The sequence below is a fragment of the Haliotis cracherodii genome, unplaced genomic scaffold (genome assembly GCF_022045235.1).
Source record: "Haliotis cracherodii isolate W230 unplaced genomic scaffold, xgHalCrac1.p SCAF_4, whole genome shotgun sequence".
NCBI classification, from domain to species: Eukaryota; Metazoa; Mollusca; class Gastropoda; order Lepetellida; family Haliotidae; genus Haliotis; species Haliotis cracherodii.
Window position 1 is genome coordinate 8610426 of NW_027266297.1, and position 26722 is coordinate 8637147.

At 40.4% G+C, this 26722-nt stretch overlaps 1 protein-coding gene across 1 annotated transcript; it reads right to left on the reverse strand.

Moving 5' to 3' along the window:
• Positions 1 to 2204: 2204 nt before the first annotated feature.
• LOC139480501 (receptor-type tyrosine-protein phosphatase alpha-like) lies at positions 2205 to 25414 on the reverse strand. The gene is made up of 26 exons (XM_071263593.1): positions 25196 to 25414; positions 20248 to 20382; positions 18184 to 18393; positions 16686 to 16922; positions 16149 to 16283; positions 15566 to 15712; positions 15259 to 15405; positions 13900 to 14049; positions 13002 to 13104; positions 12194 to 12258; positions 11510 to 11709; positions 11150 to 11237; positions 9478 to 9554; positions 9313 to 9349; positions 8829 to 8926; positions 8474 to 8599; positions 8103 to 8248; positions 7732 to 7867; positions 7440 to 7583; positions 7299 to 7332; positions 7077 to 7141; positions 6064 to 6189; positions 5839 to 5964; positions 4907 to 5046; positions 4016 to 4151; positions 2205 to 3283 (listed from the first exon to the last, which is right to left on the reverse strand). Exons 1-26 carry the CDS (start codon positions 25251 to 25253, stop codon positions 3212 to 3214), a joined length of 3138 nt encoding a protein of 1045 aa, XP_071119694.1. The 5' UTR covers positions 25254 to 25414; the 3' UTR covers positions 2205 to 3211.
• Positions 25415 to 26722: the final 1308 nt, after the last annotated feature.

The following is a 26722-nucleotide window of genomic DNA, read 5'->3' on the forward strand; positions in this document are numbered from 1 at the left end:
TAAGATAACGGAAATAAGTGTTGATTAGGTAGGTATATGCGACAAAGAACGATCCCAGGTTTTTAAGTGAGATGTGAACAGCATCAACAATTTTAATGACAACTATGTACCCCTACAGTCAACGGCAGGATACCACACTGGTGCCTTAGAGAGCCACAATGGGATGACTAAGTGACGATACAATAACAAAGAAGTGACTGTCACCTTTCATAAAGCAAGTATATATCTCAACCTTTAGCGGAAAATAAGTTTTGAGGGTAGTTCTCGTTGCACAACTCCCGCTGTACACTTATAACTGAAATCTGCCATTCAAATGAAATGGACCTTTTAGGTTTTGAGTCAATGGTAGATACCGCTGAAATTGACACACACTTGTTTAACTTTTCATTGAATGAATATCACCCTGCACCTCTAATGCCAGTTTGATAGAATTAAAAAAACCCTTCTTGTTTAATTAAGTCAACTTAAAGAGGTCCATTTTCTAATGCCTATATTGACGAAACGCGATGGTTATACCTGTGTTTTATCCTGAGGATAGGTGCCACAATCACAGGATTGATGGAAGATGTGAACCCAATCCAACGATAAATCAGGCATAAACAGGTTTAAAATACCCGACTGTCCGAGACGGTCTATTTTGCTGACCGTCAGTTTTGAAAAGTTGGTTCGTTTGTTGTTTAACGCCGCACTCAGCAATATTCCAGCTATATGCAGCGGTGTGTAAATAATCGAGTCTGGACCAGACAATCCTGTGATTGATATCATGAGCATCGATCCACGCAATTGGGATCGATGACATGCACCAACCAAGTCAACGAGCCTGACCACCCGATCCGGTCAGTCGTCTTTTACGACACGCATAGTCGCCTTTTACGGCAAGCAGGGGTTGCTGAAGACCTATTCTACCCCGGAATCTTCACGGGTCGTTTTGAAAAGTTGCACGCCCGGTGGTCGGAGGTTAAAGTTACTAAGTTGACAAAGAACTGAGAACCAACATTAAACTGTTCTATTTCTTAGTACATGAACCTTTTCACTTTTTGTTACTTTTGTTCGTTAGCCTAAAAAGTCTGGACTGGCAATATATTATCTTGACGTTGCAATGTTATCAGTCCGATTGTCTGACTAAAGTTTTGGAAATTTTATACACTGCTTTTAACAGATATTCCATAAATACAATGATCGACCGTTGGAATATGATTGCCACGGGGGTTTGAAACAATGGGTTAGTTCACAGGGTGCTCGGGTGCGCTCAGAAGTTTCTATTTTATCCCAACCGACATATCCGTTTACAGTCCTCGTCCGGAGTAATATCATTTCACGATGACAGTGGGAACAAATAAGTCACTATGGCACGTAGTTCTTGTCTAGCTGGATTTTTCACACCACATAGATGTGTATCAGTGATGACAGACAGTGATGGGTTTTCATGAACAATTGGCAAAGTATAAACAAGGAAGTGATTTTACCTTCACGTGCATGTAGAAGACAACTAAACATTTTTTAATGACTTGATTATTTTAGACTTGACTTCAACATTTTTTGAGTTTATTGAAACATAGCGGATTTATGCAAAGTGTGCACACACCTCGACCCCATCTATGGTCAGCCAATCAGGAAAGTATTCTTTGTTAGTAGGCATTGCCTATATTACTCGCGAAATGCCACGGACTCACTTGCTATTATTTTCTACGAAATCAGAGATGGTTTTAGCAATAGCCAAAAAGAATGTATTTTCTGAAAAATAATTCAAATTTGTCAGTACTACTGGAAATGTATGCACCATCAAACTTGTAATTGAAAAGTCCAACAAACTCTAGTTTTTACTAAAACATGTATACATGTTTAATGTTTCCCTAAACAAATCTGTAACATCGTTACAAAAATATAAATCTATTATGGATACATACGAATGTTAGAAATTATTTTTAACCTGTGGTTTTGACATATTTGAGCTAATCCCCTACTTGTTTCTGTTGAAAGTGTTGAGAAAGCACTTCGCAAATATATAACCACAGAATTTCCATACTAATGTCTAAACGTTTTGTTACTATCTTACACTGCAGACACGGTATACGTCGTTGTGGGTTAATAACAACAGACAACTGAGATCAATGAAAACAATTTTTTTATTTTTATGGTAAAAATAAAAAAATAAAAATACATAAATCAATAAAAACAAATATGATTATTTAACAATTGAAAAAAAATAAGTAGTAACAGTGAGAGCTACACTGACAAGAAAAATACTGTATGAACACCCAAAACTTCTTCATTATTTTGACACTTTGGTTGTTATCGGAATTTACATTTTGCATTGACAAAAAAGCAAAAAAACAAACAAAAAAAGCCAGCGATTCACCACGTCTTATGTGCAATCATAAAATATACGATATGTACACAGTATTTGATATTCTGAATAATCTTACTAAAAGGTATATTTGAGATACACACACACAATATATACATATATATTATATAGACACTTATTGTACCATGATGGGAAATGGATTATTTGATTCAGTCATATTGCCTTTTCCAAACTTAACAACCAAAAAATAACAAAATGGAAAAATGTGACCAGCTATTAAACATGTCTTTTAAGTATTCTTGTTTCTTTAGTTTACAAAGGTACCAGTGAGTTTCTGATGATCAATGTTTCCCTGTTTTCGTAAATCAATGCATATGTAATACGCTGCTCGGTACGAGTGACTGCGGCGTCAGTTGCAGATGGGCGAAAGTATTTGACAATTCGTACATATTTTAAGGGTGCTTCCTGGATTTATCGTACACATAATACAATGCGTTTTACGAGGTTATGTCTCCAGGTATAATAAATGCTGGACCTTCAGTATCTATCAAATAATGTCATCAATATAACACTCTAATGAACGAAAAAACAAAACGCATCTATTCGTAAATAATACAAGTACCGAACAGAATCTACACCTACCTTTAACACTCTCCTCTATTATCGACCCGGAATCGGGTGATTAATGATTTCATAAAACGTTAACTTACAAGTAAAGAAAATGCATATAGTTTTTCAGTTATAATCACAAGTAATTTAAATGATAAATAAGGGGGGAAATACATATAACGATAACAAGTTATTCATATATTTATAACAAAAATGCAATTATTGTTGCTTTCATTTCAGATCTGTAAGGTAGAGACTGGAGTTTGTCGGTTGAGACAACAGTATATGAACTTGTTAGACGTTTGCGTAAACGCTCTGGGACTCCACGTACGCCGAAGCTACGTCATAACAAAGAGCCACGTCCGCCTAAAGAAAAGAAGGTTTTTCGATACATACGTATTTCAATTGAGTAATGATATTTTTTATAATTTATAATTTTAAATAATTCTTTAATTTAAAAACAAATAATTCTGACTCATGGTTGTTTACAATTATTGTTTTGCTAATTTTACAGTTATCCCCTGTAAACTGATACCACTTCAGATTGGGAATAAGCATTGATCACATGGCATATGTAGCAATTAAAAATGATCATGGAAGTTCAAACGCATGGGTCCACTATAAACAGTTCGAGGATAACCATTTATCGGCGTATAATACGTCAAATGGCGTATATGCTGTACCCCGATTGACGTATGTGAAGACAAACATATAGGACATGCAATAACAAATTTCCAACTGCGCATTTGAGCGCCAATTGAAAGTGTCCAAATCCCTACTTGTGACCAAAACGTCAATTGTGTGAAAAAACACTAGAATTGTACCACACATGACAGACATATTCACCCCCGTCACCTTGCACACATTTGACGCTCATTGACAATGTCATACGCCATTTTACTATGCAGTCAGGTTTCGAGTCGACTTTAGATATCCCTGTATTGGACACACAGTTGGTTTATCTTGATTTTGAATATGAATACAACCCTGCACTTCTGACGCAAGTTCTGCAGAGTTCACGAGTGTAATTTCTGAATTGAGTTAACTTTTAAGGACGTTATCTCAAATACTGACACTGACATAGCCCGGTGAATATACCTGTGTGATATCTGAATCCAGGAAGTGGGCCATAGCTCTCATGTTGTTGTAGATCTCAACTCTTCTGTCATGCTTCAGGCCTTGAACAATATTGCTCAGGATGCAGTGTATGGCACCTCTCTTTGTACCAGAATCACTTTAAAAGAACATTACATGTAGGTGTGGATTAACTGTTGTGAATACATACAAAGAATAAGCAGTTTCAGAATAAGTCGGCTTCAACACATCCAAGGCTTTTCACTAGTCTTCCTTGTGAGGAATGCCCCTCTGTACAACTTTGTATGACGGGATCTCACCACCCGCTCGCTACTAGTACCGCCAAATGATATCATGGAACAATTGCGAGGGATCACTTTCATCCTATGGCGACCGCCTCCGTGGTCTAATGATAGAGCGTCCGCCCGGAGAGCGGAAGGTCCGGGGTTCGATCCCCAGCCGCGTCATACCAAAAGACGTTAAAAGATGGTGCTTGTTGTTACCCTGTCTGGCGCTCGGCATTAAGGGGCTAAAACAAGGACTGGTCGGCCCGGAGTCAGTATACTGTGTCTGAGTGGGGTATTCATGCGGCAGGGTAACTCAGTGTGCTAGCACTATAAATCGGCATCAGTCCGGACAAGTACAAGCTGCCACACACACACACACACACACACACACACACACACACACACACACACACACCTGCATGCACGTCGCTATATAAGTGCAATAATCTTGGACGCGACGTTAAACCCCATTTCACCTCACCTCATCCTATGACACACCAAATCTAAGGTTCAAAAGAAACTCATTGTGGCGAATCATCATACGGTAACAAGAAAATGTTAAATAGGAGTTTAAGGCATAAACGAAAGTAGCTGAAATTGCAACAGTACAAAGAGATGGTATGTGTACCTGTAGATAAGAGTAACCGGTTGGGAGCCACCCCCACTCGTGTGAAGATCCACTTGTTCCAGGAGTTCTAGCAGTGTGGAGTGGGAGTCTACTGGACACTGGTTGACGATGTACACACGTACTAAAGCTGGGGGAAGGTTCTGGTCAACAGTTAATTATGAGAATGACGTATCGTTATATTCATCAAGGTTAATGAAACCTATCTCGTATACAATACCGGTACATAATTATCAAACAAGCCACGCTACAGCTATAAACTAGAATGCGTGAGTATGGTCTTACGCCGCTTGGAGAAATACCACGGCGGGTGACACCAGAAATTGTACCCATGTGTGGAATCGAAGCCGGGCCTTCGTCGTGACGAGCGAACGCATTAACAACTAGGCTACCCCACAAAGCCCTTAATAAACTAGAAAAAAACCCATATGTCTCCGCCCTCCTTTTTTGATACTTTAGTTCAAGTTCAAATCCGAAAAACAATAATAGCAATTTATAGCCTGAAAAGATAATGTTTTTTATGCAGAAATATTCAATAACTGTATGGTGCGGGAAACAAACTCTAGTTGTTTGAGACTAAGTCCAAATCGTTTGTATGGAAACACGAGAAATTACCAGAAACATTATCATTGAAAAATATGAAAAGTTTAGCATGTGGTCATGGCACATGTATAGTTTCAAGCAAAAAATACAAGCATGACCATAAAACATGCAAAAATAAAATTTAGAAATTTTTTTAGCAGAAGGCACCATTTAAACTGGTAAGCAAGAAATATGCCCAGTTTCGTTGAAAAACATTGAACGGTTTTCAGGTTATGGCTCGGAATAGCATGGGGAAGCCGACACCAACGCCAGCGGGAACTGAGCCTAAACAATATGTCTCCCCTTCCGTTGGGGAGAGGGGACGGAAAGACATAATTATAATAAAGGCCTACGTCAATTTGCCTGTGGATGTTCCTCAGGACTATGTCAGGTTTGATGGTGTTCTCTGTTGAACATCTTACGCTTCCTGGACTCAGGTCCAGGCTGTCTCCTGGGGATGGCACAAAACTTGGCAAACTCTGAAAGAAACGTCATTGGTTTATTTGAAATCTTGCTCAATATTGTCGATTAATTCAAGAAACATATTTTATAATTCCAGGTGAGAGACAACCACTCACCTGGTGCGAGTCAGGCAGGACGATGACAATGGAAGACTCCTGCTGGTCTGTAAGTTTCCAGAACAGAGACGCCGTGGTGACGGAGGGAGCATCGGTCAACAGATAGCCTTTCATTGACAGGTGGGACTGAAGGAGGAATACTTTTAATAGACTATTGTTATATAACATTTTGAAGATTCCTCTCCAGATGATCATGCACAAATCTACCCGTAGCGATCCTTTGTTAGAATATTGGTCCGAGCAACCTATTATTTTCGTAGGTGACTAAAGGGATCGGGTGGTCAGACTTGGACACTTTTTTGTATCCAAATTGCGTGGATCAAAAACTGAATCTGTAAATCACGGGATTGACTGGCCCTGACACGAATAATTACAGACCGCTCAAATACAGCTGAAATGTTGCCGCGTGCGGCTTAAAACAACAAACAGACAATTATTTGCAATTCGCCTGGTTAAAGAGGGATTATAGTATTGTTTGATCTATTGCTCCATACAAAGGTCACCATCCATTAAAATATAAGTGACCAGGCGCTTTCCACATTCACAAGTCTGTTTCCAATTATATTATTTATATGTGTTTAGGAATCGCTATGTAGCAGTGATGATACCAGGTGTTTGCGACAGCTCACAAAGTTCTAAAGTCTTGTGAAGTCTACATCACATAGCAATGCCACTGGCCATTATCCTACCTAGTATGAATCACGATTTACATCTGTTTTGTTAAATTAACTGCACTGCAGTCAGGGGCCATGTTTGTCCAGGAAAGTTCTAATACTACATCAGGTCTTGTCTTTGTGAGAGATTGTAAAGATACCACCACATACTTGGTATAACTGCAAAGCATCCCTATGTGTGTCAAATATATCTCATTCAGAATGAACTGGCACAGCAACAGTGTGCTCGTATCGTGGCGGACATAAATGGAAGAAACAAATGAACAAAGAAGTCGATGAATTACATACCGAACATGTCAAATGTCCTACTTCAGGGCTATACACAGATGAAACGCTTACCTGTGAGAGTACAGCTTGGATGTCTGAACGTCCATTAACGTACACACGACCCTTCACCATGGCTTCTGCAACAACAGTTGATCAATGGACGAAGAGAAACTCGAGTAAGTTTTAGTTAGCAACATATCAGTGTGTCAAGAGTTAATGCATCGATGGTTTCTAACAGAAGAGCTAACGGTTGTAAACAATGTAGTAGGTATCTGCAATACTGAATTTACTTACCTTTTCTTGAAATCTCTCTGTTAATATTCAGGATCTAAAACATGTTGAGAAAGGCATGAGTCCTTACCAGTACATGGACACATATAAATATAGTACAGCAGGGTGTTACCAACATTTAATGATCTTAGTGTTTTTTTCTACCTGTATTAACTGTGTGAGTTCCATGCGTCCCATCTTGAACGACCTTTTCCCATTTCGATTCTGATTGAACTCCTGCACATCCATGGCTGTGTTTCCAAACTCCAGAGCCTCGTGCAAAGTGGTGTAGACACACGTGTATTGATTCTGAGGTATTGATGAAACAACCGTTGACATTCATGACTTTGAAGAATGGGGAGGCTTAGAAATAACATGTTTTTTCCTACAAGGCCGGTTTGTTTTATAGAACATCAGTGCCAAAGAAAACCTAGCTCTTTGAGATGAAACGTCTCACCTTGGTCTGTATCATGCCCTTTCTCTGATCTCTCATTCCTGAGACACAACCAAACACATCCACCTTCTGATCAGCCAGGGCCTGGTCAAGCAGGTAGTCCACAGCAATGTAGGTTCCTGTCCGGCCGATCCCAGCACTGATGTCATAATTTCACTAATTGTTAATGCAATCCATGTGTTATTATACACTGTTCATGAAAACCACGTTTGATTACTATGACAAATATGTTAAATATTACCAGTAAAAAAAATAAGGAGATAATATTTGTGTATATACCGTTACATCTAGCATGCGGGTTGACTAAGATGGTACCGCCCTGAAATTGTGACTCGGATAAGTCATGCCAGTGCGCCTTTTTTCAAGTTGCCTACCTGCAGTGCACCAGCAGAGGGTCATCCTGAGTGTTAGGTGTTGTCCTGACCAGCCACAGAAACTCAGTCAAGGACGTCTCCTCGGGTGTGCCATGATCCGGCCATGTTGTGAAGTGGAATTGATGGAAGCATCGACAAGTGCTTGTCTTAGAGCATATAAAATAGTTTCATTTTAAGATCTTGGTATCTAGATAGAGACAGACACATAACACATTTTCAGCAAAACTGGGATGTAATACTAGCCATTAATGCTCACTGTTGGTGCTGTACATAACCCTGAATACAATATTCCAATCGTGTAGCCTGTAGCGACAATCGTATTCCTATAATTCAGCAATCATATACATGAAGAAAGGTGGGTATATATTTACCTTTTTCTCTGTAACTTGTAATTCTCTCACGACCCAATGTGCTCGCTCCTTTGAGCTGGTGACAACAATGTTGAAGTCCCCAACCGTCAGATCCTTTGTGTCCAACCAGTATGCTTCACACTTCACCTGACATTAATTTTGAAATGTTGTTGTGTTCTTAATAATTGCCAGTTGCACATATTCAGATGAACCTAAATTATGTCCGAACACACAAAATTAATTGATGAAATTAGTTCACCCTTGCTTCCGTTTACCATAATAATTGTCGAACACTGTTTACTGTTATGATCAAACTTACTATTGGCACGAAGATTTGTTTCCTCTGAGCTCGTCAAGGAAATTGTGTTATACTGACCTTCCCCAACTCCTTGAGATTAGTCAACATGACGATCCTTGTACAGTTCTGCTCCCAGATCAGCCTCCAGAAATCAGTGAGGGTCTTCTTGTTAGGAGCTATACCGTGAATAAAGAAGACAATTTATTTGACTCTTAGATATACCCACTATAGCTTAAGGGCAACTAAATATATTTGTTATTCAATTTGTTCTCTGAGGTCAGCTACCATAGATGCCATTGTATTATATATGGAAATAGTCAAGTGATTAGATAAGAATAAAGGCGACAAAGCCTTTCAATAGCCCCAATGAATCTCTGCTAAAAGCAGAATTGATTGCACGATTTCGAATGTGTCATGAGTATGTGCTATGAATCACTATCAAATACTGATGATACCAGGGGTTCGCGATACGTTGAGCGTGTACAGTCCCACTTGGGGCACGACTCACAAAGACATGCACAAGCAAGACAATTGTCCATCCGGAAAAAACACGGGAACGTACCTTGCGATGCTATGTAGGCTTTAAGTTGTGAGTAGCCCTGAAACAATGTTATACAAGTTTCACACACAAAATACCAACACTACGTTGTATAGCACTTACCGACGACCAATAGCATTAAAAGTAGAAAAAAATAATAGTTCGAAAGTAAATCCTAGTTATACTAACATTGATGTAGCTGGCATTTATGTAATCAGACCCAGGTTCGTCTGGCAGCCCCTGCAACACGACCCGGGTGTCATCATCTGCAATACAGGAGACATGACCATGAACAGAGACGTCTTGTGTTCTGAAGGAGAGAGCATAACAGCGAGAATGTTTGTTTGTTGTTTAACCCCGTAAGCAGTAATAATCCATCTATATGACGGCGGTCTGTAAATAATCGAGTCTGGACAAGACAATCCAGTGATTGATGACATGCGCCGAAGACATGCGCATCGATCCACGCAATTGGGATACGATGACATGCATCAAACAAGTAAGCGAGCCTGACCACCTGACCCCGTTAATCGCCTCTTGCGACAATCATTGTCGTCATTTAGAAGGCCTATTCTACCCCGGATTTTCACATGTTGATTTGTATGTTCTTATCATAACTTTTGCAAGGCCTTATGAAGTATTCATAAGTTAAACACAATATAGCAAGATTAATATTGAACAGAAATGCCACTAATACACTCAGTGTAGACCCGTGAAGATCCGGGGTAGAATTGGTCTTCAGCAACCATGCTTACCATAACAGGCGACTATGCTTGTCGATGCTCATGTCTTGCCCAGACTCGATTACTTACAGATAGCCGTCATATAGCTTGAATATTGCTGAGTGCAGCGTTAAACAACAAACCAACCAACCAACCAACCACTCTGTATAACTATTTAAGTCAGCAGTGCTTTTGTCTGTATCTTCAATAATAGTATGTGTTCAGGCTCAACTGGTCCTCGTATTCAACAATTGAGGACTGTGGTTTTTATGGATGCACTTTGACGGAATATCTGATTGGCCCTTCAGTTCATCTCAAGAATCGTGTTGTGCATGTTTTCGAAATGTGCTTGAGTGTTTCTACCAAGGAGGTGATATCATAAAGTTTTTAGCCTGGTATCTCTGGGGTGTTGTTATGCTTTCTCAAATTCTCACATTGGCGACTTGACTTTAAAAATGCTTTTGAGAAGCAAACAAACTGGAGGGTCAATAAAAAAAGATGATGAATTGGCGCATCTAACCCGGATCTTCACGGATGAACGAGTGTTTATATGTTGTGTTTCAGACGTGTATGATACAAGGCGAGCCATTTATGTATACATAACCGAAAGTACACCGCTCTTAAAATCGGCGGTGACGTAGCATGCAGGTTTTGCTTAAGTGTTCCATTCATCATACATACTAAGTGTGAAGCACCTTCCTGGAATCCCGCCTCGATATGTATGGTATACTGCAAAACGCGGGGTACAAGTCAGCTCGCCCACTCACTAAATGTTTCCCCCAGTCCAACATATGGACTCATCGATATTTCTGCTTGACTCGACAACATATTGACTCGTCGATATCTCTGCTTGACTCGACAACATGTGGACTCGTCGATATCTCTGCTTGACTCGACAACATATGGACTCGTCGATATCTCTGCTTGACTCGACAACATATGGACTCATCGATATCTCTGCTTGACTCGACAACATATGGACTTGTCATTATGTCTACCGTTATAGGCTGAAATGCCATTAAAACAATGTTATATGCCATATCTTTTGTCATTACGAGTATTTAGACATATTATTTTCTGTAACACTATTAGGCTATTGGCTATTTTGTCACTGTCTGAGAATATAGAGTAAGACTTACATGGGTAATAATTAAGAAATCTGTTTTTCCCATTGTTTTCCTCCAGCTGAGAGTCTTTGTAAGAACGGGTGAAGGTAGTAGATAGTTTCTGAAATACATCAATGCGTATCGGGGAAAAGGATTTATTCATAAAGGGAAAATTAATTATCATGATGTATAAAGTTGGTAAGTAAAATGAAATAAAACTTAATTGGAACTACCAAGGTGTTGTATGGGAGCTCAGACCACTAGTTGATACATTATCGTAGCTCCAATATAAGCTACATACTTCAAAATCACTGAAACATTTATTTTTAAGTTGTAAGGATAACACAATGCATGGTTTCATCTGAGGAATTTCTCTTATTTTAACTTTCATACCTGATATTCTGCCTGGAATCCCCCGACCGGCACCTGCAGCTGTTTGATCCGCTCTCCAAGCTGATCGACAGACACCAACGTTATTGCAGGAGCACTGGCTATATTGTAGTACGTGTCATTGTGGTCCTCCTCTGCGTCGTCCTCGTCCGCCTCTAACGCATTGGCATACACAGGGTTGACCATCTCCATGTCCTCAGTTGCTTAAATGAGTAAGTAAGTTGGGTTTAACGCTGCTTTTAACAGTATTCCAGTTATATCACGGCGTGTCAGCTTAATGTGGGAGGAAAGCCCGAAGTGATGCAGGTCTCAGACGTTTACCACTTCGGTGAAACCCACGAGCACGGGTATGGTGATAAACCAAGAAACATAATCGGGGCGAACCGGGATTCGAACCCACAATCAGAGGTTTCTGGCGAGCCCAAGGGACGCGACTTGCACAACGAATCGCGGCGCCTTAGACGACTGGGCTACCCGTGCCCCAATTTTCTGAAATGAGAAGAAGCTAAGTGATGGACGCATTGAACGGAAGTCAGAGGACTGAGTTATGCAAATATATTATCTATTACTTGGCTTAAGGGAAGTTGAATCATTAACACAATCATTACACTGCATAGGGTGGATACGGGTAACTTTACTCTGCACCATGGCAGGTGATTATTGTGTGCTGTATTTCCTTATACAAACCTGCCTGCTCTTGGAACACATCTGCGTGCTTATCTGTTTCCTTTGAATTTTGACGTCTCCGTCTTCTTCAAATAAGAGTGGTTTGCGTTAGTACAATGTATTGTGCATGAAGGTCCAGAACAGTTATTGCTCAATGAAAAGTTTTAAAATCAAGGTATTGGTCTCACTGTCGAAATCAGAAGACATACCTCAGCAACCCATACTTGTTGTAAGGGGCGACTAAGGGGATCGGGTGGTCAGACTCGCTGACTTGGTTGATGCATGCCATCGCATCCCATTTGCGTGGATCGATGCTCATGATATCAATCACTGGATTGTCTGGTCCAGACTCGATTATTTACAGACCGCCGTCATATGGCTGGAGTATTGCTTAGCGGCGTTAAACAAACAAACAAACAAGCATCAGAACTCATACAGATCCTCCCATCCACCACAGTGTGATTTTGGTGTGATGTTTGATATGAGATACAGTGATTGATATTCGCCACGAATTTCTGTAAGAAATGGCCTTAAGCAATAATCTCTCACTCATTGACTGATATAATTATGCATAATATTGATATATCAATGTACTTGTTTTAGAACCTCTAAACACTTGTCATTCGAATAAACTTATTATGTGATTATGAAGGTCGTATCAATGAAAACTATTGCACCTTTCCCTTTGCAGTGTGTAAACTTTTGCAGAAGACTGTCATATGCCCAATCACTAGGTACTATCCACACTGCCTCATTGGTATTGATGGTTAAGTAAAACCATGGAACTGTTTCGTACAGTTCACTAGATGTATCAAGATTTTCTTCGTACCTGAGTAAGACAATGACGACAACAACAATGGATGCTACAATGATGACGGCAACCACAGAGCCTGCTATGACACCTACATCTGAAGTTGGTGCGTCAACCTGCACTGGAACAGAAGGGTCAAATGGTGATATATAACATCTTCAGCATTATCCATCGCGTGATTACAGCTTTCATGTGAATGGTTATTGTTTATTGTATCATGAAAATTGTCTAAAAGTATTAAGAGCTTCTTATTTTCAGTTGATCTAACATACACATATAAACATCATTAATAACTAGATGTCGATGCTCAGTGCGGGGCAAACAAATAAAAACCAAAAACTTACATGATGGAATAAATGTCCAGGTAATAACATGTTTCAAAGACGACTGAACAATAACGTTGAAGAACCTACTTTGTGTACATGTGTGGTTAGTCCACCCATCACTGCATCCTGTAAGGCAGGTTCCGTGACATTTGCTGATGTCACGACACTGACCACATTTTCCAGTACAGTTGACACCGAATGTACCAAGACTACATACTGATATATTAGTAAATTGAGATCTTCATATGACATGTAACTTCGAATTCTCAATGACAATATTAAGGATGTAGGTGTCGTTAGACATATGTAATAAGCATCACTTGCAATTAACAATGTACATCATACAGCAATCAAAATTTACGGGTCGGACCCGTGAAGATCCTGGGTAGAATGGTCTTCAGCAGCCCATGCTTGTTGTAAGAGGCGAGTAACGGGATCGGGTGGTCAGGCTCGCTAAACAATTATACTATGGCATGTCTCTTTGTATAGATGTAATACATGTGCTTGATTCCGTTGGTGACAGGCCAGATGTTTTCATTCTCAACGTTTCATTCACAGGAGGTTTTACAATATCAGTTGTTGTCACTTACCGTGTGCACAGTCCTCTCCCTGCCACCCCAACTGACAGCCAGAATCACACCGTCCGGTATCTGTGGGACAGGTTCCCGAGTCTCCCGTACACCTCCGGGCACTGCAGTTACCCACACAGCCAGATCCGTACTCTAAACCCTGGACGCATTCTGCTTGCAAAGAAATTACCTTTAGCCATCCTTGCAAGTATATGGGATTAACTTGGCTTGCGTCTTCGCGACCCTCTATTAAACAATTGCATAAACACTATGTTGTCTCTGTTTATGACTACTTAAAACACCTTGTGACATCACTATCGGTGAAACGATCCTTTATTCCTAGTTAACGAATGGTAAGCTAGTCGTTACCAATTCATGCCTCCATATTGCATTTACTGTACACTTGGAAGTCACCGATGTATCTTTCGTTTTGACACTCATGTGAATGATGAAATCGTAAAGAACCTTATATCATGCATTGAGACCGCCTCCGTGGTCTGGTGGTAGAGCGGGGCCACGGGTGGCCCAGTCGTCTAAGGCGCCGCGATTCGCTGTACCGAGTTGCGTCCCTTGGGGACGCCAGAAACCTATGATTGTGGGTTCGAATCCCGCTTCTTCCTGATTATGTTTGTAGGTTTGTCAGCACCGTACAGGTTCTCGTGGGTTTCATCGAAGTGATAAACGTCTGATACCTGCATCACCTCGGGCTTTCCTCCCACATTAAGCTTACACGCCGTGCTATAACTAGAATACTGTTGAAAGCGGCGTTAAGCCCAACTCACTCACTCTGGTGGCAGAGCGTCCGCCCGGAGAGCGGAAGACGGTAAAAGATGGAACTTGTTATTACAATGTCTAGCGCTGGGCATAAAGGGGCTAGAACAAGCAGACACACACACAAGCGCCCGCACACACACACGTGCCGGCACGTCGCTATATAAGTGCAATAATCTTAGACGCGACGTTAATCCACATTTCCCCTCAATATACAATGTATTGTAAAGAGCAACTCGCAACAGAGCTGAACATACATGTATCAGCAGCAGATTACACGTTCATCACGCAAGTGGGGCTTACATAGTACACATAAGAACTGTATACTAGGGGCAGAGAGTTCTGGAGTAGTTTTCAAATGTTTTCCATAAAAGTATTTTTGGTCAATGGTGGCATTTGAGACTTGAGACGAATTTGGAGTTGTCTGCCCCTGTTGTTGAGGTTTCGGGATGGGGCTGTTTCTCAGATAACCGTTGTGTGTCCATTTTGTAATCACCTCGTCACAAGTTCTCAGTGATTTATATTCTTATTCACCAACCGGAAATTACTCTCATGCTCCCATTGACGTTAACAGTATGACAAGGGTTTACTAGAAATGTCGTTCCTGACCTGTCGTGCAGTCGGTGTCCTTCCACCCCGGGTTGCAGCCCTTGTCACACATCCCGGTTACATGATCACAGACGGATGACGAGGTTCTGCTGCAGTTTCTGGCAGAGCACATGTGGGCACAGTCGTCTCCGTAGGTAGATATACATTCTGAAACGATTTGATAAATACAATAGCACAAGAGAAACTTGGGGAAATTGATTAGAAGAACTTCCTCTGTGGTTATGTGGATCGACTTGTTTGAGATACTTGGCGGTAATTCCAACATGATTGACCAGGGTTAATTATTTGTAGAGAGATCGGATCTTACTCTGTGTACAGTCTGTTCCGTTCCATCCTGTCTTGCAGCCCCCAACACACTGCCCTGTGGCACTGTCACAGCTAGAGTTGTCGCCCTTGCAGTTTCTATCAGAGCACGTCTGATAACAGTTTCGTCCATAATTTCCCAAGGTACACGCTGAAAAAATGAAGTTTTTTCAAGTCAACTGAAAGTGAGTGAGTTAGGTTTAACATTATTCCAGTTAGATCGCGGCGTGGGAAGGAATCCCGAAGTGATGCAGGTCTCAGACGTTTACCACTTCGGTGAAACCCGCGTTCACGGGTATGGTGCTGACAAACCCAGAAACATAATCGGGGCGAACCGGGATTCGAACCCCAAATCACAGGTTTCTAGTGTGCCTAAGGGACGCAACTCTGCACAGCGAATCGCGGCGCCTTAGACGACTGGGCCACCCGTGCCCCCTTAACTGAAAGAGTTATATATTCATTTCTGACAACCTCCTTTCTTGGATTGCTTTGAAGAAGATTGTATTCAAAACACAGACACTTAAACGATGTTGAACGTATATTTACTTTGAAAGATGTAAGAAATGGTAACGTACTCAACTACAAACCTGTGTCACACTTGCTTGTTTGCCAGCCTGGCAGACAGAATCCACTCGGGCAGACGCCGCTCACGTAGTCGCAGACCGCACCGTCACAGTGGCAGTAGTTGTCACAGTCAGCACCGAAAGTACCAGGACCACATACTGTTGAAGGCAAGAAAAGAATTGCATGTTTGAATTCAAAGGTCCTATTGTAAAAGCATTCACGCACATTTGGTACTGGTGCTTAAAACGTACAATAAGTGAGTGAGTGAGTTTGGCAATATTCCAGCAATATCACGGCGGGGGACACCAGAAATGGGCTTCACACATTGTATCCATGTCGGGATTCGAACCCGGGTCTTCGGCGTGACGAGCGAACGCTTAAACCCACTAGGTTACCCGACCGCCTCTAAAACGTACAATCAGGAATTTGATATTAATTATTTGACGTTGATATGTTTCAGTGAAACTTTTGGTAATTTCGGTTAACATGTTTTGTTTAGCTACAATTTATGTATTATAAATCAGTGAATTTTAAAATGTATTATAACACATTACTCCCACCATCAACCTCCACTTCACAGAAATCCATGACAGGCACGACGACGTTGTTGATTTCGTTGTTTACAGTGGTAGTGTACAGGACAAGATGGCGTCCTTCACCAGAACACGGGACGTTCAAAACATCCGGTATGTCTGTCCCGTCTCTGTTCCCTGTCACGGTGTAGCAGTTGACTCCATCAGTTGGGGTGGTGGCAGTTTCAGCTATGTAGATCTGGATACCATTCCGACGAACCGTATCTGTTTGCAAATCAATAAGCATGTTTCGTATTTGCATGCGATAGAAATGTCAAAATTTATATACTGAATTGTAATATATCGGAATTATATTAATTAAGGTCAGTCGGCCTGAATTAAAACATTAACGCTTTCTAACATGATCCCTCTTCCCTGCCTGCGTGGAGCTATAAATCATCAACCAATTACACATCAGTTTCGATAAAAATGAAATCCAATCAGTGGGATGACCAACAAATTTCTGTGGCAATGTAAGACCCATTTATTATAAGACTAAGGATTGTGTGGTATCTACCCTCGATGTCCGTTCACTGATCCACAATAAATTCCCGCAACAATACTCACTTCTGCGAATAGTTCCGCCACACTCTATCAACTATTGTCAAATGGCTACAGAAGTTGTATCCGTCTGTGTTCACGAAATAGGTGAAGCAGACCCTCTGAACACGTCTCATGAAATGTTGTAAGTGTGGTCACAAATCATTCTGAATGGTACCTTAATAAGTGACGTACAAAAGAATAAAACGTCTCAACATATCAAGGGGGCACTGGTGGCCCAGTCGTTAAAGGCGCCGCGATTCGCTCTGCAGAGTTGCGTCCCCTGGGCACACCAGAAACCTATGATTGTGGGTTCGAATTCCGGTTCACTCCGATTATGTTTCTAGGTTTGTCAGCACCAAACCCGTGTTCGTGGGTTTCACCGAAGTGGTAAACGTCTGAGACTTGCATTACTTCGGGCTTTCCTCCCGAATTAAGCTGACACTCCGTGATATAACTGGAATACTGTTAAAAGCGGCGTTAAACCCAACTCACACACTCACTCAACATAATCAACCTCGTCGCGTGTGTGTCAGAGTGATGTAGATGGAGCCGGAAGACAAAGGTGCACACGCACATGTTCCTTCATATCATCACAATAATTAGAAACATATCTATCTAGACTTAGTTGCTAATAACATACATGTATGTTACGTTGTTCAGAAGCCAGCATCGATTTTAACTGCAATATCAGAAGTAATGATCCGAATCCATTTGTGGGTTTTATTATTTCAAGTCAATTTTTTAAAGACAGACAAATATATTATAAACAGGGAAATTATTGTACTGCGACAGCTCATTTCGCGAAATGAACTATGATTGGTCAACACTATATTCTTTTTGCCATTATTCACAGCTTTATTTAACATTGTAATAAACTTCAATGGATGTAACTAGACTTTACTCCAAATGAAAATATAAACAGGAAGTAGTGTGTTTTACTCACACTGTTTCCTGAAGTAAATGATGACGTCATGTATCAGCGTTGTCTGACCCAGATCCAATCTCCACCATGCAGCTTTTGTCCCAGCATCATTGAAGTTTGTATGCATGCACGTTAGACTGCCGCTAAATCCAGTTTTTATCCCATTTACAGCATTGCCAGGTGGGTAATAGCTGCTACTGGCTGATGTTTGTTTGTCGAGTGCTATATTATCTGTCAAAACATACATCCGAATTAGTTCGCGAATAACATCGTTTCAGAACAACCGAAAAAGGAAAATACAACTCGGTTACGTCAATGCATAAATTGCTAGTAATTTTCAGTAGTACTCTTTGTAGTATGCTAATACAGCTGTGAGACATACGTGTCGTCATTATATATGCTGTGACATCACTGTGCCTTGGATGACGTCACTTGCCTAAGATAAACTGAATCCGCATAGCTAGCAGAATGCAGATAAAAATCATCTATAAATATTTTAATAACCAAATGCAATAATCATTGATATATTTGTTTCGCCATGCCGATAACACGTTTTTCGAATTTGCGTTGGCAATTATCAAGAAAAAGATTTCCGGGCCTCAAATTCAACTGCAATCAATCACGTTGTGATGCACATTACCTGTACAATTTTATATGGAAGGTAAAATGTCGAGTGGGAGGTATACTAAAAGTATTCATTAATGTAGGTCAACTATGTAAACACTACTTATATTAAAAGTTGCTAAATGAACAAGTTGCCACTACTTTATGGTTGCTAAACGAACATTTTTATACCAAACAATAACATCACTTGACAAATTATGATTTCTCTTTTATTCTTAAATGAATGAATAAATGAACAGCCAACTTATCCACTTACACTTATTGTATTGTTTTTACTAAATACCCTTTCCATATTCACAAGAAATATTTGCCATGGGCAGAGTCCTTTGTACGATTCCGACTATATCATTAGCAAATGTTTACGAATCACTCGAAATAATGATGATACCAGGTGTTCTCGGAAAGGTGGGCGTATCCTGCCCCATCGGCGGCATCCGTTACAAACACATGCACATGCAAGTCACGTAGATAAACACGGGAACATTTGGTACACGTCAAAATAAGGAGTAGCATCGGCCATCGTTTTGTCACTGATCCTGATGCGTCAACTTTGGAAATCAACGTGTCTACCATAAAACGTCTTGAAAGCTTCATTAAATTCTGTATTAAATATTTTAATGTGCTTTTATATTATATACTTCACGCTCGTAATTGTTTTTGTATAACTTAACTCTTAACTGTCATTCCCATAAATAGCCAGATAACGAGGAATGCATCAAATCAATAATATAACCTGAATTAGATATACCATAGACAGCCATCCCATCCAATTACGCTAATTGTATTTAGAGTTAGAGAGAGACACAGAGAGAGAGAGAGAGAGAGAAAGAGAGAGAGAGAGAGAGAGAGAGAGAGAGAGAGAGAGAGAGAGAGAGAGAGAGAGAGAGAGAGAGAGAGAGAGAGAGATTCCTTATTTCCTTCAGATGTCATTCCGAAGATCACAATGAAAATATAATCAATTACACGCGGTTAACACAATAAATAAAGGCATAACATATGTACAATTACGCACAGTTTATCAAATTCAGATACCTAAACGAAGACAGATATTCACTAAAAGATATATATCAAAAGATGCTTTAGTTTGTACAGGTACGAGGCGAATTGTGGTATAATAGTTTCCCAGGTGTGTTGATCCAGATCAAGTAAGTCAATGAGAGAAGAGAAAAACGCATTTCTTTCTGATATAAGCGCTTCACAATGTAAAATAATGTGGCTGTCATAGTCGAAAGAATGCCTATTACAGAGCATGCACTCATTCGAATGTTTACTGCATGATGAGACTTTCACACAAAGTTGTAAAGCAGGTCGATATTCCGGGTACAGAAAAGCTAAATGCCAAAGTACATGGTCTGTTGAACTAAAGTTTATGCCAGATCTTCCTTTTTTTGATATACATGAAAGTCACTTAAACATGTACAGTAGGAAATATTTGCTGAACAAAATATAATTAGTCTTTACGTTTCTGACATGTCGGTCCTGACCACCCTCTTTTGCAGGTCGTTGCTCTGCATCCATATGTAGGATCACACGCTGTCTGCAGGCAGTTACAGGTGTAAGCACACTTGTTGCCATATGTCCCTTGCGGGCAGCGGGCTGTAACAGGAGTATGATATGTGAGATCTATGACACTCGTAACACAATGAACTGCCTGTTGCAGACATATATCTCAGTAACACAGGTGGTCGTATTTACCATCAAGATATCTTCCTGTAACATACGTTTAGTCTCAAACACAGACATAGCAATCGGAAGCTACATGTAGCAAAAACGTCTTGTACAAGGTAGTGACATAAGTAGCCGTATGTGTCATCAAGGTAACAGAAATATTATATAAGAGATAGACAGTGACCCTGGTAGCCGTATGTTCCATCAGGTCATCTGTTTGTAACGGAAGTATTATGCCAGAGATAGATAGTGACACTGGTAGCTGTATGTACCATCAAGACAAACCCTTTAACAAACGTAATATATCAGAGATAGACAGTGACCCTGGTAGCCGTATGTTCCATCAGGTCATCTGTTTGTAACGGAAGTATTATGCCAGAGATAGATAGTGACACTGGTAGCTGTATGTACCATCAAGACAAACCCTTTAACAAACGTAATATATCAGAGATAGACAGTGACACTGGTAGACGTATGTATCACCAAGGGAGCTGCCTGTAACAAAAGTATTACATCAGAGATAGACAGTGACACTGGTAGCCGTATGTATCACCAAGGATGCTCCCTGTAACAAAAGTATTACATCAGAGATAGACAGTGACACTTGTAGCCGTATGTATCACCAAGGAAGCTCCGTGTAACAAAAGTATTACATCAGAGATAGACAGTGACACTGGTAGACGTATGTATCACCAAGGAAGCTGCCTGTAACAAAAGTATTACATCAGAGATAGACAGTGACACTGGTAGCCGTATGTATCACCAAGGAAGCTGCCTGTAACAAAAGTATTACATCAGAGATAGACAGTGACACTGGTAGACGTATGTATCACCAAGGAAGCTCCGTGTAACAAAAGTATTACATCAGAGATAGACAGTGACACTGGTAGCCGTATGTATCACCAAGGAAGCTCCCTGTAACAAAAGTATTACATCAGAGATAGACAGTGACACTGGTAGACGTATGTATCACCAAGGAAGCTGCCTGTAACAGAAGTATCATATCAGAGATAGACAGTGACACTGGTAGCCGTATGTATCACCAAGGAAGCTCCGTGTAACAAAAGTATTACATCAGAGATAGACAGTGACACTGGTAGCCGTATGTATCACCAAGGAAGCTGCCTGTAACAAAAGTATTACATCAGAGATAGACAGTGACACTGGTAGACGTATGTATCACCAAGGAAGCTGCCTGTAACAAAAGTATCATATCAGAGATAGACAGTGACACTGGTAGCCGTGTGTACCATCAGGGCAGCTGTCTGTAACAGAAGTATTACATCAGAGATAGACATTGACTATGAACAGGTGCCTGTAAAGAAAGTACTGTATCAGCGAGCAAGTGGAGCAGGAGAATAGCAATACCATCGTAACTAACACAGACTTTGATCACCATGTCAGGTAATGATCACCAGCTATACTTAGCAATATAAATAGCAATATCCCATTTACATTACATTATATACAATAACGGGTCACATCAATAGTTGTCCTAAGTAAATAATAACTGCCGTGCAAAAGAAAATATATACACAGCCATGATTGATAGTGGCTAAAAATGAAATACCCAGAAGTAGTTATTCGATGGTAATGTATTTGATAGGGATATCATAGTTGTGTTTTGATACCTTAAGTTTGTCGTGTTTCGGCATCTGTTCACAGCCTAGTAACGTTTTGATAAAGGTTTTTTTTTCAATATTAATGTTTAAATCCAATTTTAATGTACACTTTCCTTTGCCGCGGTAGTTTACATGAGGTTGAGTGTTATCCGCTTCATGTCTGGTTAGTATACAGTGTACTGATGACCCTTGAACCGGAACTGCTCTTTCATCCTTATCACTTCCTCTATCTCACGACCGAGTATCATTGTCGTCACATTCCCGTTCAATAGACACCTAGGACGGAGTTTATATGTATCACATTCGCAATGTGGACAATGGCAGCACAACGCATAATTTTGAGAATTGATTTTCTCTTTGTTTGAATTCATTTGAGTATGAAACCCTACAGAGTGAGGGTCAAACTGTATGAATACATGGGCTTGCAGAATCATTCATTTCCGACGTGTGATTGCGTAGGTGATTTGTGTTGTGTGCACCTTCAAAATGGGGTTAAAGAGGAGGAAAATATGTAATTCCGTTATCAAGGGGTTCATCCAACTGACGCACTTTTCTAGCATATTCTAGATATTGCACTGATTACAAAAGATGTGTTATCGTTACAATTAGAATTTAAATAGTTCAAACAGTCTGCCCTGTCTATTTCAGGTGGAGCACCTGTGGTGATTATGCATTCTCTAGAAATGTCAACAGTGCCGATCTTTTATTTGTGTTGTTTGTTTGTTGTTTAACGCCGCACTCAGCAATATTCCAGCTATATGACGGCGGTCTGTGAATAACCGAGTCTGGACCAGACGATCCAGTGATTGACATCATGAGCATCGATCCACGCAATTGAGATACGATGTCATGCATCAGCCAAGTCAGCGAGTCTGACCACCAATCCCGTTAGTAGCCTCGTACGAAAAGCATAGTTGCCTTTTCCGGCAAGCATGCGTTGCTGAAGACCTATTCTACCCCGGATTTTCACGGGTCGATCTTTTAAATTTTGTCGATATTTTGCCACACAGTCCATCAAGACAGTGACAGTCATCAAGTCATCAAAATAATGAAAGGACATATAAATTTGGTCGAAAAACAGTTTTGATAGCACTATAATTGAGTCAAGATTAACAATGAATCTGGAATGTTGTGTAATCGAGTATATTTGGCCATTGCTCTCCGAAAACGTTTACGGTAATCTCATAAAGACAATCCAAGCCCTTAAACTCTCTAGCGAGTTTCATCGCCTCGACTGTCACAACATAGACACTGTGGTCTGTCACAACATAGACACTGGGGTCTGTCACAACATAGACACTGTGGTCTGTCACAACATAGACACTGTGGTCTGTCACAACATAGACATTGTGGTCTGTCACAACATAGACACCGTGGTCTGTCACAACATAGACACTATGGTCTGTCACAACATATAGACACTGTGGTCTGTCACAACATAGACACTGTGGTCTGTCACAACATAGACACTGTGGTCTGTCGCAACATAGACACTGTGGTCTGTCACAACATAGACACTGTGGTCTGTCACAACATAGACACTGTGGTCTGTCACAACATAGACACTGTGGACTGTCACAACATAGACACTGTGGTCTGTCACAACATAGACACTGTGGACTGTCAAAACATAGACACTGTGGTCTGTCACAACACAGACACTGTGGTCTGTCACAACATAGACACTGTGGTCTGTCACAACATAGACACTGTGGTCTGTCACAACATAGACACTGTGGTCTGTCACAACATAGACACTGTGGTCTGTCACAACAAACATACTGTGGTCTGTCACAACAAACACACTGTGGTCTGTCACAACAAAGACACTGTGCCTGTCACAACAAACACACTGTGGTCTGTCACAACAAAGACACTGTGGTCTGTCACAACAAACACACTGTGGTCTGTCACAACATAGACACTGTGGTCTGTCACAACATATAGACACTGTGGTCTGTCACAACATATAGACACTGTTGTCTGTCACAACATAGACAATGTGGTCTGTCACAACAAACATACTGTGGTCTGTCACAACAAACACACTGTGGTCTGTCACAACAAACACACTGTGGTCTGTCACAACAAACACACTGTGGTCTGTCACAACATATAGACACTTTTGCCTGTCACAACAAACAGACACTGTGGTCTGTCACAACAAACATACACTGTGGACTGTCACAACAAACAGACACTGTGGACTGTGACAACAAACAGACACTGTGGACTGTGACATCACACATGCATGCATGGATGAATACATACACGCCATTTGGCATGACCTCTCTCCAGGCAGACGCTCTTGCTACTAGTACATGTAGGCGGACTCACTGAACGCTATCGCGACATATACACACTGTAGAGTATCACAGTTTGTGGGTACCACAGAATATGTACACTGCTGTCATAGTATAAATAGGTTCTGGGTCATCTCTGCATACATAAATGATAGGCTATCATAGCATATGTATACACTGTGGGCTATCATAATATACATAATAAATTTATATATACAAACACACAATGTAGGTTTTAGCTGAATATATATACTGTATGTTTGCAGCATGTATGCAATGTAAGTGGAGCTTGAGTGAGTTGGATTTAACGCCACTTTTAACAGTATTCCAGATATATTACGGCGTGCCAATAGTGATCTGGGTGTCAATACGTTTACAACTTTGGTTTCCCGTCTTAGACGACTGAGCCGCCGGGGCCCTGTTATCACTGCATGTATACACACTGTAGGCTACCATCGTATATTTACACTACAATAAACGATCAATATCCATATCATCAATCAGGTTCAACATAAGCCATTGTTTGTCCTGGTTTGGCGACGTAGCATTGGATGTATTTTTTCAAAATATATAGTTTCATGGTATTTACGAAAAGAAATATAACTTCCAATTCCAACTATTTCATATATGCCCCGATTCCCTTGTCTGAGTGAATTCGCATACACCAAGGGACATCCGTTAGATTTTCTACAGGAGAAGACGCAATGATAAAACCGCCTTACTGATCACATGACATCCGAGGGATTCATCTCCTTCGTTATTACAAAATATATACAAAATATTTTCCTCTTATTTAGTTATAATATGGTCACTTACCTGATGTCAGGTTCAGGAGACAGACACAAAGTAGGACGGCGAGCCTGACCGCCTCCATAGCGGCGAGTCTGTACACCAGGAAGCTGTTTCGGTCTTCGCCTGACTAGATATCACATATAGACAACTGAACGTCTCTGAATGAATACTAGTAATTACTCCACCCCGACAAAGTTCCGGAATCACAGCTGCGTTTGCCCATGCGCACCTTTCAGACAAGGATACATATTCAGACAAGGATACATATTCAGACAAGGATACATGTGAAAGACATTGTGGACCTACGAGTGATCTTAAGACAGCACCATAAACCGCTTGACCTTAGGTTGTATATCACACTTCAAGCTGTCACTTGCCTAACTGCCAGCATTTCTTAATTTATTATTTACTTCAGTGTGGAAGACTCAGTTTTCTGAAGTTGAGAAAAGTGATATTTTCATTGCAGTGAACGTAATACTTGATATTTCACTGCAGTGAACATAACACTTTGACAGAACGATTGTCATGCAAGAGTTACTTCCCCTCAAACTGCCTCCTGCAATCGAAAGTGTCAAGCCCGCATACACACTGTTGACGTCCTATTTACATTAGTTCCGGGTTTCTTGACAAGGCAAAGTAATGGCATATTGTGATTTACGGAGTTAATATCCCTTCTTTCCGTTTGTTATTCTCCCGAAAATGTTTCGTTATAAACTGTAGTATTCTCACTTAACTCCTCAATCGAGACTGTTCGTTTCGCAAAGCGTCACGTTTGTTATTTGACCAGCGTGTATTTTTTCGCTTCCAACAGCGATCTCGTAGTTTTCAAGAATATTTTTGGTTAAAGTTGATTTTTGTATATAATCATATCTAAATGTATGATAAACAATTTTCGTGACCCTAAATATTTTATGATACTTTTGTTTATGTTTTTTAAGATTTTGCAAACATAAAACTACTTTATAAGTCGCAAGAAAAGGGGTGGTGAACCTTCCCTGTCTTAGGAAGGGGGAGGGAGAATTTACATTTCAAAGTTTACAATTGAAATGAAATGATTTAATTTTCCGGTAGACAACTACACAAACGAGAAATATCCCCTTTGCCCCTGTCACTCGATGAGAAAAATATGATATTTCACGAGACACATGACATATCCTCTATATAGTGTGCAGCCCATTCTTCATTAAGAGAGCGTGTCGTGCTTACGGTGCACTAATGTGGACAGGTCATGACTAATTCTAAAATACATCGCTTGATGTTTTGCTGATAAATATTGTATTCAAACTGTAGGATCGTGTAGCATATGGTAACATGCTGGTATACAACCCGCAAACATAAATGACAATGAGAAGTGGTCATGAAAAAATATTTTTATTGCATTTTATGAAAGCTGTTATCTAGTAATCTAAATATAGCATGTAACATCTTTGTTAAACGGCTCATTTTCACACACATATATATATATATATATATATGTTTTGTCATGGTCACAGTCGCAGACACATGTGACGGTAGATATAGGGCAGCCTGGGATATTCACTAAAAAATGAA

Bases quoted from the DNA above. Each gene is read 5' to 3' on its own strand.
- LOC139480501 (XM_071263593.1), bottom strand. From the start codon at position 25,253: ATGGAGGCGGTCAGGCTCGCCGTCCTACTTTGTGTCTGTCTCCTGAAC. The intron at 13,105-13,899 runs GTAAGTGACAAC...CTTCTGTTCCAG, and splicing joins GGGAGAGGACTGTGCACACG to TGCAGGTTGACGCACCAACT. The intron at 7,868-8,102 runs GTAGGCAACTTG...TTATGACATCAG, and splicing joins CCTCTGCTGGTGCACTGCAG to TGCTGGGATCGGCCGGACAG.